The sequence below is a fragment of the Mobula birostris genome, chromosome 8 (assembly GCF_030028105.1).
Source record: "Mobula birostris isolate sMobBir1 chromosome 8, sMobBir1.hap1, whole genome shotgun sequence".
In the NCBI taxonomy this organism is placed as follows: Eukaryota; Metazoa; Chordata; class Chondrichthyes; order Myliobatiformes; family Myliobatidae; genus Mobula; species Mobula birostris.
The window spans coordinates 23,484,321-23,502,863 of record NC_092377.1 but is presented as its reverse complement, the minus strand read 5'-3'; the positions used below and the strand labels follow the sequence as shown (position 1 = coordinate 23,502,863).

General features: G+C 41.5%; 1 protein-coding gene across 2 annotated transcripts in view; it reads left to right on the top strand.

Moving 5' to 3' along the window:
- The first annotated feature begins 4,138 nt into the window (after positions 1–4,138).
- Positions 4,139–18,543, top strand: part of LOC140201195 (alpha-actinin-2) — a 113,155-nt gene continuing 98,750 nt past the window's right edge. The window contains exon 1 of one of the 2 annotated variants that reach the window (XM_072264906.1): positions 4,139–4,521. In XM_072264906.1, coding sequence (XP_072121007.1) covers positions 4,318–4,521 — 204 coding nt within the window. In that variant the 5' untranslated portion in view covers positions 4,139–4,317. The remainder of the gene's footprint in view (positions 4,522–18,543) is intronic. The other variant, XM_072264904.1, reaches the window with a different exon arrangement.

Here is an 18,543-nt window from a genome sequence, read left to right as displayed (position 1 = left end):
CACTGAATGATTCAGGAACAGCTTCTTCCCCTCTGCTATCCAATTTCCAAATGGGCATTGAACCCTTGGATACTACCTCACAACCTTTTTTATATTTCCATTTTACACTTAATGTAATTCAGGTTTTTCTCTATATTTATTTATCATGTATTTCATTGTACTGCTGCTATGAATTTCACAACATATATGCAGCTGATATTAAACCTGATTCTGACGCTGATAAGATTTACTGGTTAGTAGGTTAATTTGTCATTGTAAATTGTCCCATGATTAGGCTCAGATTACATCAGAGGATTGCTGGGCAGGGCTGCTGGAAGGGCCTATTCGTACTGTACCCAGATAACAAATAATTAAGTAACTGGTTGCCAGTATTGGAATGATATTTATTCTTACTGTATTAGATAACTTGACATTTGTTACTTTACAACAGCAATTCTATAAAATTATGAAATTACAAAATAGAGGGGAAAAGAAAGTATAATGAGGTCGTGTTCATTGGTTCATGAACAGTTCAAAATCGGATATCAGGATAAAAGGAATCATGAATTCCTTTTCCACAATTCATGATTTAAATTATTATTCATTTATTTATTATTATTTGCTTTTCTTTGTATTTAGAGTTTGTCTTCTTTTGCACATCGTTTACTTGTCAGTCTTTGAGTGTGGTTTTTCATCGATTCCATTGTATTTCTTTGTTCGACTGCGAATGCCTGCAAGAAAATGAATCTCAGGGTCATGTATGGTGACATATAGAGTACAGTGCTAAAGTCTTAGGTGTGTATCTAAAGCAAGGGGGTTGAAGACCTATTCACAGACTGTAGTAATTTTATGAATTGTACTGTTCTGCTGCTGCCAAAAAAAAATGATGATAAACCTGATTCTGATACGGGTCTCTGTGGTCTGAGAGAAGGTTGGAGGCAGGGAGAGAGGAATGATGGTTGGGAAAAAGAGAAGAGAGGGGAAGCACCAGAGGGACATTCTGTAATGATCAATAAACCAATTGTTTGGAATCAAATGTCCCTGCCTGATGACTTAGGGCTGGGTGTGTCTGCACCTGCACCACCTCCCGACCCTGGTGCTCCTTCTCTGCCACCCAACCCACACCGTTCCTGCTGCACTCTACCCTCACCATTCCCAACATCCTCTTCTTCCACCAGATTTATAAACTCACCCTCCACTCCACACTGATTTTTAAAAAAGTACTGTGTCAATGTCTTTGGCACCCTAGCTATATATACTGTTATGTGGATAAGACTTTACACATTACTGCACATGCTTTGATAAAAGATTTACTTTTTATTTTCGAGGATGAGGTAATTCTTCTATAAAGCTGTACTGGGCTAACATCATTGTTTCTCTATTATACTTCTATACAAGGATTTAAGTTAATTTTCAAAGGCTGCTGTCCGTTGTGTCTGACGATGACATGAAACCTGTGCAGGAGAGTTTTTCTTTAAAGTGAAAAAGCCTTTGCACTGAGGCAGTTCCACTGTCTCGACATCAGAAGTTTGGGTCCAGTGGGACGAACAAGCGTCACAAACTGGAGTCTTCCTTGTTTGCAGTGAATGACCATAACATTGTCTGTGGCTTGTCATGCCCTTCGTTCTCCCTGGAGCGTTGCAGTACCGCCTTCACAGCTGTAGGATCTCACTGGAGATTTCATCCCCGCAGCCCGCCGGGGCCGACTTCACATTCTGGGACAGGCATGTCCCTAACACACCGGGCTATTAGGCAGCCAGCTACCCCCGCCTGGTTTAGCCCACCTGTCGATGTGATTACCGGGGTATGGCCGCTGTCGAATGCAAACGTCTACTTGCAGTCACGGATGAGAGCGGAGTGTCTGATGGGGTCGAATGGTAAGTGAACTGCCCCAGAATGGACATGACAAGGCCCTTCATCAGACGTGCTTCCCCTCCTTCGACACCCCATACACTGCGAATTTTCAATAAATTGCATATTACGGTATACCAGACAGACAGGCAGAGTAACCAAGCTGGGTCCCAACACAGCAGGACGTCCATTGCGCTCGGTGTCAGTTAAACCCGTACTCTCACGTCAGTGGGTTGGAACTTGAATCCACATCCCACACATTCAGCCATCTTCTTACAACTAGGAAAGTAACACATACAAAATGCTACAGGAATTTAGCAGATCAGGCAGCATACGTGGATGAAGGCAAGACAGTGGAAGGTGTCTGCATGGAATTTCGTAAGGCATTTGGCGAGGTCCCACGCGGAAGGCTGGTCAAGTCGCTCAGCGTTCAAGATGAGGTCGTAAATTGGATTAGACAATGGCTTTGTGGGAGAAACCAGAGAGTGGTCATGAAGATTGTGGAAGTGAATGAAGTCCATTAAGATAATCCCATCTTGTTCAAAAGCCTGTGGTCACCACTCTCTGACTGGTGACCAGTGGAGTGCCGCAGAGATCCAGACTGGGTCCTTTGTAGATTGTCATCCATATCAATGATCTGGATGATAATATGGTTAACTGGATCAGCAAATTTGCAGATGACACCAAGAATGGGGACGCAGTGGACAGTGAGGAAGGCTATCGTGGCTTGCATGGAGATTTGCATCCGCTGGAAAAATGGGCTGAAAATGACAGATGGAATCTAATGCAGACAAGTGCGAGGTTTTGCACATGGGTAGGACCAGCAAGGAAAGGTCTTCCACAGTGAATAATAGGGCACTGAGGAGTCAGGTAGAACAACGGGATCTGGGATTACAGGTACATAATTCGTTGAAAATGTCGTCACAGGTTGATAGGGTCGAAAAGAAAGCTTTTGGTACATTGGCCTTGATAAATCAATGTATTCAGTACAGAAGATGGGATGTTATGTTGATGTTGTTTAAGACATTGGTGAGGCCTAATTTGGAGTATTGTGTGCAGTTTTGGCCACTTGCCTACAGGAAAGATATACATAAGGTTGAAAGAGACCAGAGAAAATTTATGAGGATGTTGCCAGGTCTGGAGGACCTAAATTATAAGGAAAAAATGAATAGGTTAGGACTGTATTCTTTAGAATGTAGAAGATTGAGAGGAGATTTGATAGAGGTATACAAAATTATGAGGGGTAGAGATAGGGTAAATGCAAGCAGGCTTTTTTTCACCTGAGGTTCTGCGGGACAACAACCAGAGGTCATGGGTTAAGGGTGAAAAGTAAAAAGTCACTCTTCACTCGGAAGGTCATGAGAATGTGGAATGAGCTGCCAGCACAAGTGGTCCATGGGAGCTTGATTTCAAAGTTTAAGGTAAGTTTGGATAGGTGTATGAATAATAGGGATATGGAGGGCTATGGTCCCGGTGCAGGTCGATGGAAGTAGGTTATTTAAGTGGTTTTGCCATGGACTAGATGGGCCAAAGGGCCTGTTTCTGTGCTGCACTTCCATATGACTCTATGTACATAGAGACGATGTTTTGTGCTGAGACCTTTCATCAGGACCACTGAAGCAAAGCTCACTTTGTTGATTAAAGCTGAGAGTTTATTTTTAATTGATTTGATTCTGTCTGCACGGTGCGGAGACCAGTAGCCATGGCCCATCCCTAACCGCCGGAGCAGTTAACGGCTGAGGCACCTTCTCAGTCTGCGTTGTCCTTTTGATACAGGCTGGGACTGCATCGCCCCTGTAAATATGTTTCCAAATTAGGGTGGTGCGGGACTCGGAGGGGAACCTGCAGCTGGTGGTGCTGCCATGCACCCGTTGCCCTTGTCCCTCTTGGTGGGCGAGGTCATGCGTTAGAGAGGGTATCAGAGTGCCATCAGGGCTGAGAGAATTTATCTTTGGGCTGAGCAGTATTAATATAAAGCGTCACTGTTGTTTCCGTACGAATGTTTCACAGTCTCATTAAACCTCGCCACAATATATTTCTGCAGATGTTTACTCCTTTGCTCTATGCTTGTAATAAAAAGGCACAGCTGAGTGGAGGAACAGAGCCAACTTCAGCAGACATTGCAACGCTCTGAGATAACCGAAATGACGCAAATGAATCAAACGAGAACGTGTTGTTATCCTTCCGATACGGTAGGGACGGCTCCTGTCTGTGTTCTCCGCATCGTAACATTCCCAGTTCCCGGGAACGCGCGTGTTCCGGGAACGCTCGTGGACCCACGTGACCGTGCCTATTAGAGCGCCGCGGCGGGCGCGCGCTCCGGGCTGCCGCCTGCTCCAGCCGGGGGTCGGGTGAGGGTGTGCAGACGGGGTGTCTGCCTGCCGGTGAATCAACAGCTGGGCAGCGGCAGTGCAGAGCTCACCTGCGGGTGAACATTCAGAAAGGTTCCCTTTTGTGCTCGTGTGCAGGCAGTAGCGGCAAAGCATCATGATGTCCCATGTCGAAAACCGTTCCACGACCTATGTGGAAGATCGCAGGGTGACCCAGGTGGAAAGCCGCACGACGACCCAGACAGAGACCGTGCAGTACAATCACAACTATGAGTACGAACTGGAGGACTACATGATGCAAGAGGACGATTGGGACAGAGACCTCCTCTTGGACCCTGCCTGGGAACAACAGCAGAGAAAGGTTAGGGAGCTTTTGTATTTTCTTTTTTTTTGTTTACAGGGAATGAGAATTGTCTGTAGTGCTGACTTTGAATAACGATTAGAGCCAGAGCAGCGCATACAGAACGTGCATTGCTCAAGATTTCCAGCATCTGCAGCACCCCTTCTATATTAAATCGAGGCAGGGTATTTGCCCGAAGCCCTGCTTCAAGTCTCTCTTTAAAAGACTTGATCTCAAAAATGTTGAAGTTTATTGTTTTAGACATGCTTGTACTCGCAAGGAGTAATTGCCATGAAAATTAGTTTTTTTCTTCAAATTACAACAGCAGGGTACGTTACAATCTGTCAAGTGCAGTACGAGCGTTGCACTGTTGGAAATTCAGGCGTCGTATTCTCATGAAGAACAAGAGTAATCCCGATGACCAAGTTGACATCCTCCAGTCTACATCACAAATGGATTTATCTTGGCGTTTACGTTTTCTATATTATGCTAGTGTGCGTGTGCTCTTCAAACCAGTGTTGGCTGTGTTGTTACATGCGAGAGGGTTGTCTGTGCAAGTCCATTTTGGGGGTCTCTCAGGTACAACTTAATGTTAACAAAAATCAAAGCAAACCAAATTAAAATTATTTATTGTGGTCTGCATAATATGTGACAGTCTGCTGAAAATTTCAATTATATTGTATGTACAAAGTAAAGAACAAGAATTAATATTCCTGCTCTTGCTCCTATTTTCTGCTGGACATGAGATGTGCTGAGAGTTATAACAGCTGATGATGTCTTCTTTTAAAATAGATGTGACAGCTAATAATAACTAGAGTTCCTCTGTATTATCATCTCTCCTAATCCATTGTATTAAACTAGAATTAAATGAAGCAGTTGTTCCCTCACATTGATACAGATCCACGTCAGCCGCTGCACTTTTCACATTAGTGACTGACAAGTAGTAGTGTCACCTTTGCCTACTAGTAGTGCCTTAGTATCTTGGAAAGGATTGAATAGAGCCACCTATACCTCTTCCCTTACCACAATTCTGTCATGTACCTTTCAACTAGGTCTTCTAAATATACAGTCACAGAGTACAACAAACTCAGCTGATCAAATTATAAGCATGTTTATTACTTGTAAGAGAAAGTCTACTTCCATTTGTTAAACTGTCAGTAGGTAGCTTCTATCTTGCAGCTCAAAACAGACCACTTTTATAGTCGCAAACACGAGGAAATCTGCAGATGCTGGAATTTCAAGCAACAGACATCAAAGTTGCTGGTGAACGCAGCAGGCTCTAGGAAGAGGTACAATCGACATTTTGGGCCGAGACCCTTTGTCAGGTCTAACTGAAAGAAGAGCTAGTAAGAGATTTGAAAGTGGGAGGGAGAGATCCAAAATGATAGGAGAAGACAGAAAGGGGGGGGATGGAGCCAAGAGCTGGACAGTTGATTGGCAAAAGGGATATGAGAGGATAGTAATGTGTTTAAAGTCCAGTCATTCATCAACTTCATGTCTTTGAGGTCATTCCATCCCTGAATTGTATTCCTTTCTTATCTGCATTCATCTTGAATGAGCCCATTTGTCTCTGAAGCTTCTTTCTCCCCTTCCCCTTCGCCAGCTGTGTCCTGCTTTTCTCTGCTGTCAAAACAGTTCCTGCACAAAACACACCTCCTTGCAAGCTTCCCATCCAAACACATCAACAAATCAGCAATGCACTCTGGAATCACACGGGTTCCATTTTGTCACATCACATGTTACAGAAGTTATAAATTCACAAAGACATCAGGGTTACAGATATATTTCCTCAACCCTCATCCCCAAATTTATAAATTCTACTTTGGCTGGATTTCCGTCCATGAAAGGACCCGGGAAAAAATACAACAGTTTAGAAAAAAAGAGGAAGTAATGCAGACACAAGAGACTGCAAATGCTGGAAATGTTGAGCGACACCCAAAAATGCTGGAGGATCTCTTCTTCTTTAATGAGTTTGTTTTGTGGCTGCCTGTAAGGAGACAAATCTCAAGGCGGTATAATGTTATACATATTTTGATAATAATTGTACTTTGAACTTTGAAATTAGTGGGTCAAGTAACATCTATAAAGGAAAAAGACATATTCGATTGAGACCTTCGTCATAGATGTTGCCTGTCTTGCTGAGTTCCTCTAGCATTTTCTTTGTTACTGTGGAAGACTGATAATGCCTTGTGAAGATTATGGGAGGGAATGGTCAGATCCAGAGCTAAGGGGTGTCATCTACACTTCCTGAACTTAAATATTTGCAAGCATTGGTTGGAAGAAATAGTAGCAGATTATCTTAGATTAGTACATCACTTCACGTATCTGGGACCTCTTGGTTTTGAGTGGCGGATGGATCCAAAAAATTGTAGAAGATTCTACTTATGCTATTTATCACTGAAAGATTGGATCATTAGTGCCTATTTTTAAAGGAGCATAATGATATTTTTATCTCTTTTTAAATGAACTAGTGGAACATTTGGTCAGCATCTATTAAAGGAGAGAGTTTTGTCTTTAGTTACATCTTCCAGCACCATATTCACGTTCACTCCATTTCTGAAAATCAGTTTCGCCGAAGTTGCTGAAATCAAATACTGTATCAAAGCCACAAAGAAAATTTTTGCCTCGGTCCCCCCCAGCCTATTTTCACGCAAGCCTGTACTATCTTTCTGTATTCATTTCCTCTTGATGAACCAATTTGTGTGGAAAAATTAATTATCTGGGTACAGAATTTCTTCAGGTGTGTAACTGTGTGCTTTTGTTTCAGAATGCCAAGTGGAATTATGTCAATATCATGCACAGCTAGTTTTTCCTCCCCAAATTGCTTTCATGTTGGGATTTTGGTGAAAAGTATCCCATGGCGGCTCTCTGAAAGGTTGTCACATTTCACACACTTTCTCCATACTCCTGTGCATTTTCTTTAGCAAGTTACCATTGAGTCATGTTCTTTAAAGTAAAAGAATTGTCTATCTCGAAATTTTGCCGCCTGCACAATCTTTTCCCAATCTCAATTCCTTTGGCGTAAGTCAGTCCCCCCCACCCCACATGTTACCAATCTTCCTACCAATAGAAACTGTTTCTCCTTAAACTCCATACAAACCCTTCATTATTAGTCTTGCTGCCTGGTTCTACCTCACACTTAATTTATGGAACAGGTTCCATCTGGTGAAGGGAGAAACACTAATTCACCTCACTGACTGGAGAAAAGGGTAATTCACCTCAATGAGGTAGAAAAAGCCAGCTTTAATGATAATTATAGAGGGACCTTATTTTGGAAACAATGCACAGAGATCTAAAATGAAAGGAATTATGAAGTAACATAAATCACTGATGTCGTCATCGATCTGTGCCCATCTCAGGTTCCTATCAGGCTCTGGACTGCTCAGTAGAGCCAAATGACCTTGCAGCAGTTGTTTGGAGTGGAGCAAGGGAACTAATGAGTCATTAGTAATGAATAATGGGCATTCACTAAGTATTTTGGTGGTAACAAAATTAAACGGAAGAATATTAGAGTTTTGGTCTGCCACAGAACTGAATGTGCACAGTTCATGCATTGTATTTTAGTTAAAATTATAAACACTCACAAAATTAAATGTCTTTGGGTGTGAGCAGTGTAATATAACATTACATATTCTGAAGAACCAGTGAAAGTAATTTCTGTTTGCCCGGATTTCCATGCATTGTTTTGGCTGTGGTATTTGAAGTAGCATTTATAAGTCTGTGAATTCGGGTAGTTGGTGTAGTGGCATCAGCACCGGACTTCGAGAGGAATGGTCCTGAGTTCAAATCCAGCCGGGTCCCAACGTGGGTAGCAGAAGTACCTGTGCAGAAGAAAAGCTTGGCAATCTACTTCCGTATCTTGCCACGAAAACCTTATGGACAACTACACTATCCGTAAGGTCGCCATGAGTCGACACTACAGCACTCAACAGCAACAAATCCAGATTACGTGCTTAATGTCCGGAGAATTTAATGGTATAGTATCAGTGGACCTCAAGAACAAACGTTTGTTCATTCTGGACAAACTGCAAAAATGGCTACATCTGAATCAGAATCAGGTTCAATATCACCAGTGTATGTTGTGAAATTTCTTGTCTTTGTGGCTGCAATACACAATAATAGAAAAGAACCGAATTACAGTAAGTACATATTTGGAAGCAAGTTGGCAGAATACAATTAATGCACAGGAGGATAGAGACTGGATTCAGGGTAACATGTATACGTTGCAGATGTGCATGCAATTGATAAATTAAGTATAAATTTATAGGATTTGATTTTTTCTAGAAGAATTGGGCTGTGTGCTCTGTGAAAATGATCTGAAACGTGTAGCAGTATTGTGCAGGTTAGTGTTATCTGTAACTGAGTCAGAACCTTCAGCCTAAGTTGTCCCACTTGCCCGTTTTTAAGCCCATGTCCCTCCAGACCTTTCATATCCATACACAGTGCCTGTGCCAATTTCTTATACATGTTGTATATGTACACACCTCAATAGGTTCCTCTGGCAGCTTGTGCTATAAGCTCATATGGAAGAAGCAGCCACTCAGGTCGTCAAATTCTTTCCCTCTCACCTTCAACCTATGCCCTTAGTTTTAGAATTCCCTACTCTGGGGGTGGAAAGACCCAAATTCCATTCTCCTTGTCAAAGCCCTCATCTTTATGAGGTGCCCCATGAGCCTCCTGTCTCCAGGGAACAAAAGTATCAGCCTATTCAACTTGCTTATAACTGAAGCTGTTCAATCCTGGTGACATCCTTGTAATTTATTTCTCTCCCCTTCTAGCTTAATGACCTTTCCAATATAGCTGGGTGACTAGAACTTCAAACACAACTTTAAATTAGTAATGCTTTTCTTAAAAGCTTAAATGAACACTGGATTCATTTCCATGAGAGTGTCATAGAAAGGTAGAGGAGTTGTATTTGCTTATATAAACTTGTTTCCCCTTTAGGGTGTTCTATAAGCAACACCATTTACTGTATTATAACTGAAAAAAAAGTTACGGAGTCTGTTCCAGTGAGTTGTAGTGTTAACGTATCCCCTTGACCTCATCGTGCTTTCCCACTCTACGAGGTGTCTTTTGGATGAGACAATGAATTGAGACCTCACCTGCAACCAGAGTGTTCTTGGAAGATCCACTTACACAATTGGTGATAACATTTACATTTGACAGTGCAACATACAAGTTCAATGTTTTCCATTGCTTGGGCTCCAACACCTCAGCCACCGATGTGCAAGGAGCGCGAACCATTTTGATGATTCATGAGGATCAGAAATTCATTGTTGACTGTGTCCAAGGCACCGGCTATTTCAGGCAGGTGTGCACTGAGCAGCCAATGCCTCATTCTTAATTACCTGCAAAAGAATAGGTTTTCGTTTTGCACCATCTGTGTTACCAGTTATTTGGTATATCAGTGGTTAGCCCGATGCTTTACAGTGTCAGTGACGCGGGTTCAGTTCCCAGCTCTGCCTGTAAGGTGTTTGTATGTTTTCCCTGTGACTGTGTTGGTTTCGTCCGGGTGCTCCAGTTTCCTCCCCACAGTCTGAAAGCATAAGGATAATTGCTCATTGTAAATCATCCTGCGATTAGGCAAGGATTAAATCTGGGGATTGCTGGGTGGTGCGGCACTCAATAAAACAAAATAAAATCATGCTTTGTAAAGGTGCAATGTATATTTAAACCTTTTTACTTAAAAAAAGATTTATTGAAGCACTGAAACTTGCTTTGAAAAATGAGTAGTTCACTGGGAGCTCTGGTGAAATCTCATAACCTTCAATAGTTTGTGTAATATCAAATATTACTATATTTGTATAAACTGACCAATCTCATCCATTTCAGAGATCAGTCTTGTGAACCTCCTCAACCTTGCCCCCAAGCACCGATATTATTAGCTATTATTTTTGGGTTGTTTGGGGTTCAGTGGAAGGAGAGAGAACATTAGCCATATTCTGAGAAACCACAATCATTCTTAAAAAATATTAAAAGATAGAATGCTCTGTCTTGACCACTTCTGAAAATAAAATAGACGAGACAGAGAGGGAAATCTAAGTAGATTAGTTTAGATTTATTGTGGCTACAAATGTTACATACATAATTATCCAATTTGACTTCAAGATTAAGCATCTGTTACTTTTTACGGCCCTTCATGCTTTAATATTTATCCATCATATTTCCCTGTGTATCTGGTGACGCATTTAAGATTATACGTGCATTGTTGAAACAGTGATTCCAAGGATGTTAGAAAATTCAGTGTGAGTGGAAAATAAAAAGAAAATTTTCTGAAAATACGCTACAGGCATGGCAATATCTATTGAAAGAAATAGTTAAAATTTGAGGTTTCATCAGGATGAGGAAAAGTTAGTTATCAAACATTGCGTTTTTCCTTTTTCCCATTAATCTGATTTATTTTTTTTTTAAACAGATTGTCCAGACAGATCAATTGCAATGAATTATCTGTTGCACTCTCCCTCGACTGATGCAACCAAAATTTGTATCATTCACGCTGTCTTGGCCTTCATGTTCAAAGATTCAAAGCATATTTAATATCAAAGTATTTAGACAGCATACAACCCTGAAATTTGTCTTCTCCACGGACAGCCACAAAACAAAGAACCTTGGAATTAACCCGTTCAAAGAAAAACATCATCCTCCATCGTGCGTTTTTTAAAAATCGCACAAATGGCAACAAAAAAGAGGGGAAACACAGAATATAAAACTCAAAATCAGAAGGCATATTTCAGTTCAGCACAGTGTTCATTATCTTGCAGGCCACCCCGATTCAAATATTATCCAAAAGTAGCAACAAAAAGGAAGCAACCAGAACTAGTACAGAACATAAACCTGAATTAGAGTCCACAATCCACAAACCACATCAACTAAATCTTGCTCTGGTGCTATCCTCGGACAGCATCGAGAGGGAGGGAGAGAGAGAGAGAGATATCATTCGAACAGAAGGACTTTCCCTCGAGCACAGCGAGGGAGAGGGAGACTGTCACACATAGACACGGTTGAATGAAAGACTAGTAGAAGGTGCTGAACATTCGCTCGTCTTCTGCATCGGCTCCATGATATCAATCTTCCTCAGCGCTTTGATCGGCTGGAAATGGAGTCGATCATGGGCTTGCACCCAGTCTCCTGGCCTCCCTGCTGTACACTTACCTCAGCCTTGTGGAGCCCTCTCAGAGACAGAAAGCATCCAATTGGCCTGAAGACACTGGCAGAACATGGATGACAGGCTCCAATGGTAGCAGGACCACATCTGAAATAAAAACAAGACACAAAAGAAGTGGAAGTAGTTACTTTGTGAACCGTCTTGAAGACGTCAGCTTTGGTGGTGTTGCATGCTGCCGCCGTCTACTTCCGGCAGAGCAACACACACATAGGTGCAGCCATTGGCTTTACTCTCTGCTACCCTTCCCCTTTCCTGCAACTTAAAACATGTTCGATATCTAACTTCCCTGATACCTCGATGGGTCCTTGGCCTGAACTGTTAATTCTCCTTCTCTCTCCACAAAAGTTTCCTCATCTACTGAGTCCTTGCTGCATTTTATTTCTATTTCAGATTTCTATCATCTGTAGTTTTATGCCTTCTGATTCGGTGGAAATGGGAGTTTATTTCTTTGGAATCATCTAGAAGTGGAATAGAATGGAGTTTACAGCTCAATGGCCGATAAATTGGGAGGACAAATCACTCTCTGCAAGCTACGTTAATGTACTCAGTAAACACTCAACGTCAAGAACAGAGGGAGCTGAGAAAGCAGAACATAGAATCACAAGGTCATTTAGTGCCTCCAGCCTGCTTTGCCTTCAAAAAGGATAATGGCTGATCTATTACTTCAGCAGCTTTCTGAATGCATTTCCCTCCATTTATTTAATAATAAACTTCAGTCACTTTCTACCTTTAACATGCTCAGCAATTGACTCCCATGTTCAATGTTCAAAGTACATTTATTAACAAAGTGTGTACGCTACATATAACGCTGAGATTCGACTCCTTACAGGCAGCCCCAAAACACAGAAACCCAATAGAACCCATTTAACAAAAAAGACTGTCAAACACCCCCAATGTGCAGGAGAAAAAAACCAGATCATGCAAGCCACTTATTTGGTTGACTTGTGGGACTGACTCCTGGTTCTAGATAGCCTGGCCAGGGAAAGGTCAACTTCACATCTATCATGGCTTGTTGGAATTCTATACATGTCAAATGGTCATTTCTCATTCTAATGCAAGTGACAAACCCATCAACCCAAGATTTGATCTGGTCAATTTTAGTCACACTGCCTCTCTCACAGATGGGCCCAACCAAGCAAACTGTACCATAAGACCATAAGATATAGGAGCAGAAGCAGGCTTTCAACCCATTAAGTCTGCTCCACCATTCAATCATGGGCTGATCCAATTCTTCCAGTCATCCCCACTCTCCTGTATTCACCCCATATCCTTTTATGCCCTGGCTAATCAAGAACCTATCTATCTCTGCCTTAAATGCACCCAATGACTTGGCTTCCATAGGTGCTCGTGGCAACAAATTCCACATATTTACCACCCTCTGACTAAAGTAATTTCTCCGCATCTCTGTTCTAAATGAACGTCCTTCAATTCTGAAGTCATGCCCTCTTGTCCTAGACTCCCCTACCATGGGAAATAACTTTGCCATATCTAATCTGTTCAGGCCTTTTTAACATTTGGAATGTTTCTATGAGATCCCCCCCTCATTCTCCTGAACTCTAGGGAATACAGCCCAAGAGCTGCCAGACGTTCCTCATACAGTAACTCTTTCATTCCTGGAATCATTCTTGTGAATCTTCTCTGAACCCTCTCCAATATCAGTATACCCTTCTTCAAATAAGGAGCCCAAAACTGCACACAATACTCCAAGTGTGGTCTCACGAATACTTTATAGAGCCTCAACATCACATCCTTGCTCTTACATTCTATGCCTCTAAAAATGAATGCCAACATTGCATTTGCCTTCTTCACCACCGAGTCAACCTGGAGGTTGACCTTTAGGGGATCCTGCACAAGGACTCCCAAGTCCCTTTGCACCTCTGCATTTTGAATTCTCTCCTCATCTAAATAATAGTCTGCCCGTTTATTTCTTCCAGCAAAGTGCATGACCATACACTTTCCAACATTGTATTTCATTTGCCACTTCTTTGCCCATTCCCTTAAATTATCTAAGTCTCTCTGCAGGCTCTCTGTTTCCTCAACACTACCCGCTCCTCCACCTACCTCTGTATCATTGGCAAACTTAGCCACAAATCCGTTAATCCTGTAGCCCAAATCACTGACTTACATCGTAAAAAGCAGCGGTCCTAACACCGACTCCTGTAGAACTCCACTGGTAACCAGCAACCAGCCAGAGTAAGATCCCTTTATTTCCAATCTCTGTTTTCTGCCGATCAGCCAATGCTCCACCCATGCTAGTAATTTCTCTGTAATTCTGTGGGCTCTTAGCTTGCTAAGCAGCCTCGTGTGTGGCACCTTGTCAAAGACCTTCTGAAAATCCAAGTGCACCATATCTACTGCATCTCCTTTGTCTACCCTGCTTGTAATTTCCTCGGGAAAAAAATTGCTTTAGGTTAGTCAGGCAGGATTTTCCTTTCAGGAAACCATGCTGGCTTTGGCCTATCTTGTCATGTGCCTCCAGGTATTCCATAATCTCATCCCTAACCATTAATTCCAACAACTTCCCAACCACTGATGTCAGGCTAACAGGTCTATAGTTTCCTTGCTACTGCCTCCCACCCTTCTTGAACAGCGGAGTAACATTTGCAATTTTCCAGTCATCAAATGACTCAATCTGTTGCTTACAGCAAAATCTAACAACAATGAAATTACACAATGGTCATAGAGTCATCGAAACGTCTCAGCTCAGAAACAGGCCTTTTGGCCGATCTGGTCCGTGCCCAGCCATTTAAATTGCCTGCTCCCATTGATTTGCACTGGGACCATAGCCCAACCATTCATATATGGTCTTGTCGCTGTCTACAGGAAGTGTGCGTATTCAATGTAACTTGGATTACAGTTTGCCAATGTGGCCAAACCGTTGCCCCTGGACAGTTAAACATGCCCGTGATGTATTGCTGCAACTCCTACCCAGTTCTCCCGACAGGTGGAAGAATATGAACATAACATCCATCCCAGTCATCTTCAGTAATTGCTTTTAGCTCCAGCACTATCTGCTGTCTCCTCTTCTACTTTTAATATCTAATTTGTGGGTGAGTGGAGGTTGGATAATATCTAATTTGTGGGTGAGTGGAGGTTGGAGAAATGAATCCATACTGTCCCTCAAAACAAAAGTTATCTGCTCTATATTAAGTGCAGCTGACACATATAATCATAGCTGCAGCTTTTGGACATATCGTGGGATCTAAAATAAGAGCTGATTCTATTTCCCAGGAATGCAGGGAGGAAATATTGCAAAAATTGCGATCTGTAAGCTGGAATTTAAAGCTTGTGCCTCTAAGCTTTGTGCATAATGCAGGGTGAAGTACTGATCGTACATGTCACCACCTATAACTTTGTAACCTGGGTGACTGCATTCTGTGACCATTGTGTTACTTTGTAACGGGATGAAAGAATGTTCTACTGTTTTCCTCGAAGTCCAACTGTTGGTATTGTTGGTGGAGTGCCCCTTGACTCCATAAAAATCCTTGACATTTAATAACCAGAGTTGGTTGATAATTTTAGGAACAGTGGTCATGCCTTGTTTTAAAAAGTCCAGTGTTAACATTGTTGTACCAGATGCAGATATCAGTCCACTTGAAAAAGTGAACAAGCAGTTCCATTGTCATAGATGTTTTTGATGGATACTTTTGGTACATTTTAATGAACTGTGATGGAGTCTCAGATGCTGGGAACTTCAGAAGCAAATGCTTCTGGAAGTGCATCAGTAGCTGCTGGGAGTAGTCACCCTGCTGTCAGTTTTGGAACTGTATAGAACAACGGGTGCAACGCTGACTGTCCCTCAGGGAATGGGTCTCTTCAGCAATGTTTTCCTATTTGTGTCTTTCAGTTAGCAGCTCTCTGCCTCAAAGTAAGCAAAGGTTTATTTATCTCCATGGACATTGTTTCCACCAGGAGTGAAGAGCTTATTTTAACATAAAATTAAGATTGTAGATTTAGAGTCTGGAAAGAAGATTATAATTTTCAAATGGGAATAATTAGAAGATTTAATATAATTAAAAATAAAGTGCAAATAAATTGTCACTAATTTTATGTGCATAGAATTTTGAACTACAGAGAATAACACTTAATACAAGGTAAACAAAAAATGTGTTCTACTTAAAACCTTGGGCACTGCATTCAATAACATTTCTGAGTTTTATTGCCTTTTGAGAAGGCAGATGTATGGGTTTGAGTGGGATCCGGGATCAGCCATGATGGAATGGCAGAGCAGATTTGATGGGCTGAATGGCCTAATTCTGCTCCTATGTTTTATAGTCTTACAGTCAGAATCATTGACAGTATTAATTATTAAATGGTTGAAGTTCTCATCAGTTCACTGATTTCTTTAGATTACTTTGGCTCAGTTACAGTAGTAAACGCAACAGTGAAACACAAAAAATCTTTGACAGATAGTTGGGGATTTTCACGTTTAAGTACAGTTTTGCATACAGCAGGTTTTGGTGACTGATTTTTTGAGTACATTCTTAACCTAAGTTTTGTCATCACAGATTTTGCCCAGTTATCTTTCAGGAAGTCATAAAGGAAGGGGACAGTGAAGCTTGTATTTGCAGCCAGGCCAAGTTAGTGTAATCAAATGAACCTGACCAGTAACACTCTAGTTTTAAACCTCAAGATGTTTTGTTTAATTCTTCTTCTCAAACTTGCATGCTGGCATGTTTTTGATTTATAAATTGGTTTATTATTGTACGTACTAAAATATAGTTGGAAAACATTTGTCTGAATATGAATAATTGTCATCGTCGTGGTGGCTATCCCTTGAGGTCGAGGATGATGGTCTTTGTTCTGTTGATCTACTTATGGGCTCCCAAGTGGCTTATGAGTCCAATCTTGGCTTTGAAAGTTCTTCCGCATTCAGGACAGGTAGTTCCAGTGGCAGACCGGGCTTTGGTTGTTGCCTCTCTTTCCATTTTCTTCTCTTTTCTTTTAATTCTGCACATCTGTGGGCAGATGTTGGCAATTGTAGTGAGAGTTAAAGGGCTTATTTTGCACTGTTTTCTCAAGAAATGTTTGGAGTTCCTTCTCCTGGAGGAACAAGGATAGATGTGTTTTCCCTGAAGCAAATAGGCTGAATGGGACACGACCGAGGTGTATGAGGTTAATAGAGACTGAGGGTAGGAGTGTGGAAAACCAGAGGGGATAGGTTTGAGGTGAGAAAGTGGTTTAAAAATTATCTGAGTGGTTTTTTTCTGCAGAGTAGTTAATATCTGGAATGAGCTACCGGAAGAGTTGGTGAAGGCAGAAACAGCATTTCAGAGGCATCCAGACAGGTGCCTGAGTGAGAAAGGCAGAGAGGCACGTGGAATTAATATAGGCAGGAGGCTTGAGCAGAGAGAGGCATGATGGTCGGCACTGGTGGCCTGGGCTGTAGCTCTGAGTCTATGCTGCACAACTCAAAAAAAGCCTTTTAATTTTGAGATGTAATTCTGAGAAACAGTCTTCTGGAACTCAGACTGCTGAGTTTGTGGGGTGGGAGAGAAACCCTACATCAGGACACATCAAAATGTCGACAATTCCTCCCATCAATGCTTCTTAATCTAGAGTTTGTCCGGCAGATCCGCTTTCTTCCTCTAGATTCTGCAATCATCTGCAATCTCTCATGTCTGTGTTGTACTTCTGAGAATATTGGTTTAATAGATGCATGTATAATTAGTGGAGTGGAGAGCTATGATGCTAGATTGGATTAAGCAACAGTACTGAAAGGCAAGTTAATTCGCATGACACACTGTTGAATGACTGGATACAGATTATAGCAGGTGGTATTGGTAGTGGTAACAGCAATAATATCAACTGACTAACAGCAATTTAACTTTTTATAATATCTCAATTTATCTGACACTGACATTTGTAGGAAATCAGCTGAATTTTGAAGGAGTTACCTATTCATTGTGGTCTGTTTTAATTGAATTAACTTTCAAGTATTTCATTCTTTCGTGACATTTCAAAGATCCTTTGGACATTGCTATGATATGAAAGGCTTTTGTATTTTGCCACAAAGATGTATAAAATCTTGGCAATCAGAATGTTGTGTTAAATTTACATGCATTTTCCAGACAACCAATGTAAATAGTCCTTACTTTCTTCTCCTTTCCTTAGTTTTGTTTCAAAACCTCTTAAAACACCTGAATTTTCTCATTAACTAGTCCAAATCTTACAAGCTTTTTATTTTTGTAATTTCTCATCATTGGAATTATTCTGACCAATTTGCAGTATATGGATTTAATGTCCTCTCCACAATGGCGCACCCAGAATAATGTATTGCATTGCGCATTACCATTGTATCTTGCAAACTGATCATTTCATTTCACACTTGGTAAACACCAGTTATGATATCCATGGTTGTTTTCAGCTAAACACTCAAAAGCACGAGTAAATTTGACCAATTTATCGTGAGCCTGGTGGTACTTGCTCTCAAGTGTTTGTATCTTCTACCTGGTGGGAGAGGGAAGGGAAGGGTGGAGGGTAATATTGTATTGCTTTAAGTTTATATTGTTGTAGCTAATGTGAACTGCTTGGGTTTCTGATGTCCACCTCTGATAGGAGTCGGGTCTGTCCATTTCAAAGCCCAAATTCGAATGGCTGTGGCTTGAACACTGGCATGCTGGTAGAAGTGCTGTCTTGCTCTTTTAAACCAGCCTACCCTCTGTTCATGCACGACTGCAACGGCAAGTGTCCATCTCACGGCCCAGGTAAACTCCAGCACAACAATCCACAGGTTCGTTTTAACATATTTTACTTCTCAGATACAGATCTCCGACCAGTACCTCAGTGCCACAATGTTTATTTACTTTGAGGATCATGGCATTGAATATTTTTTATCTTATTCAATATGGTATTGAGTTTCTTTATCTTTCTCTTGG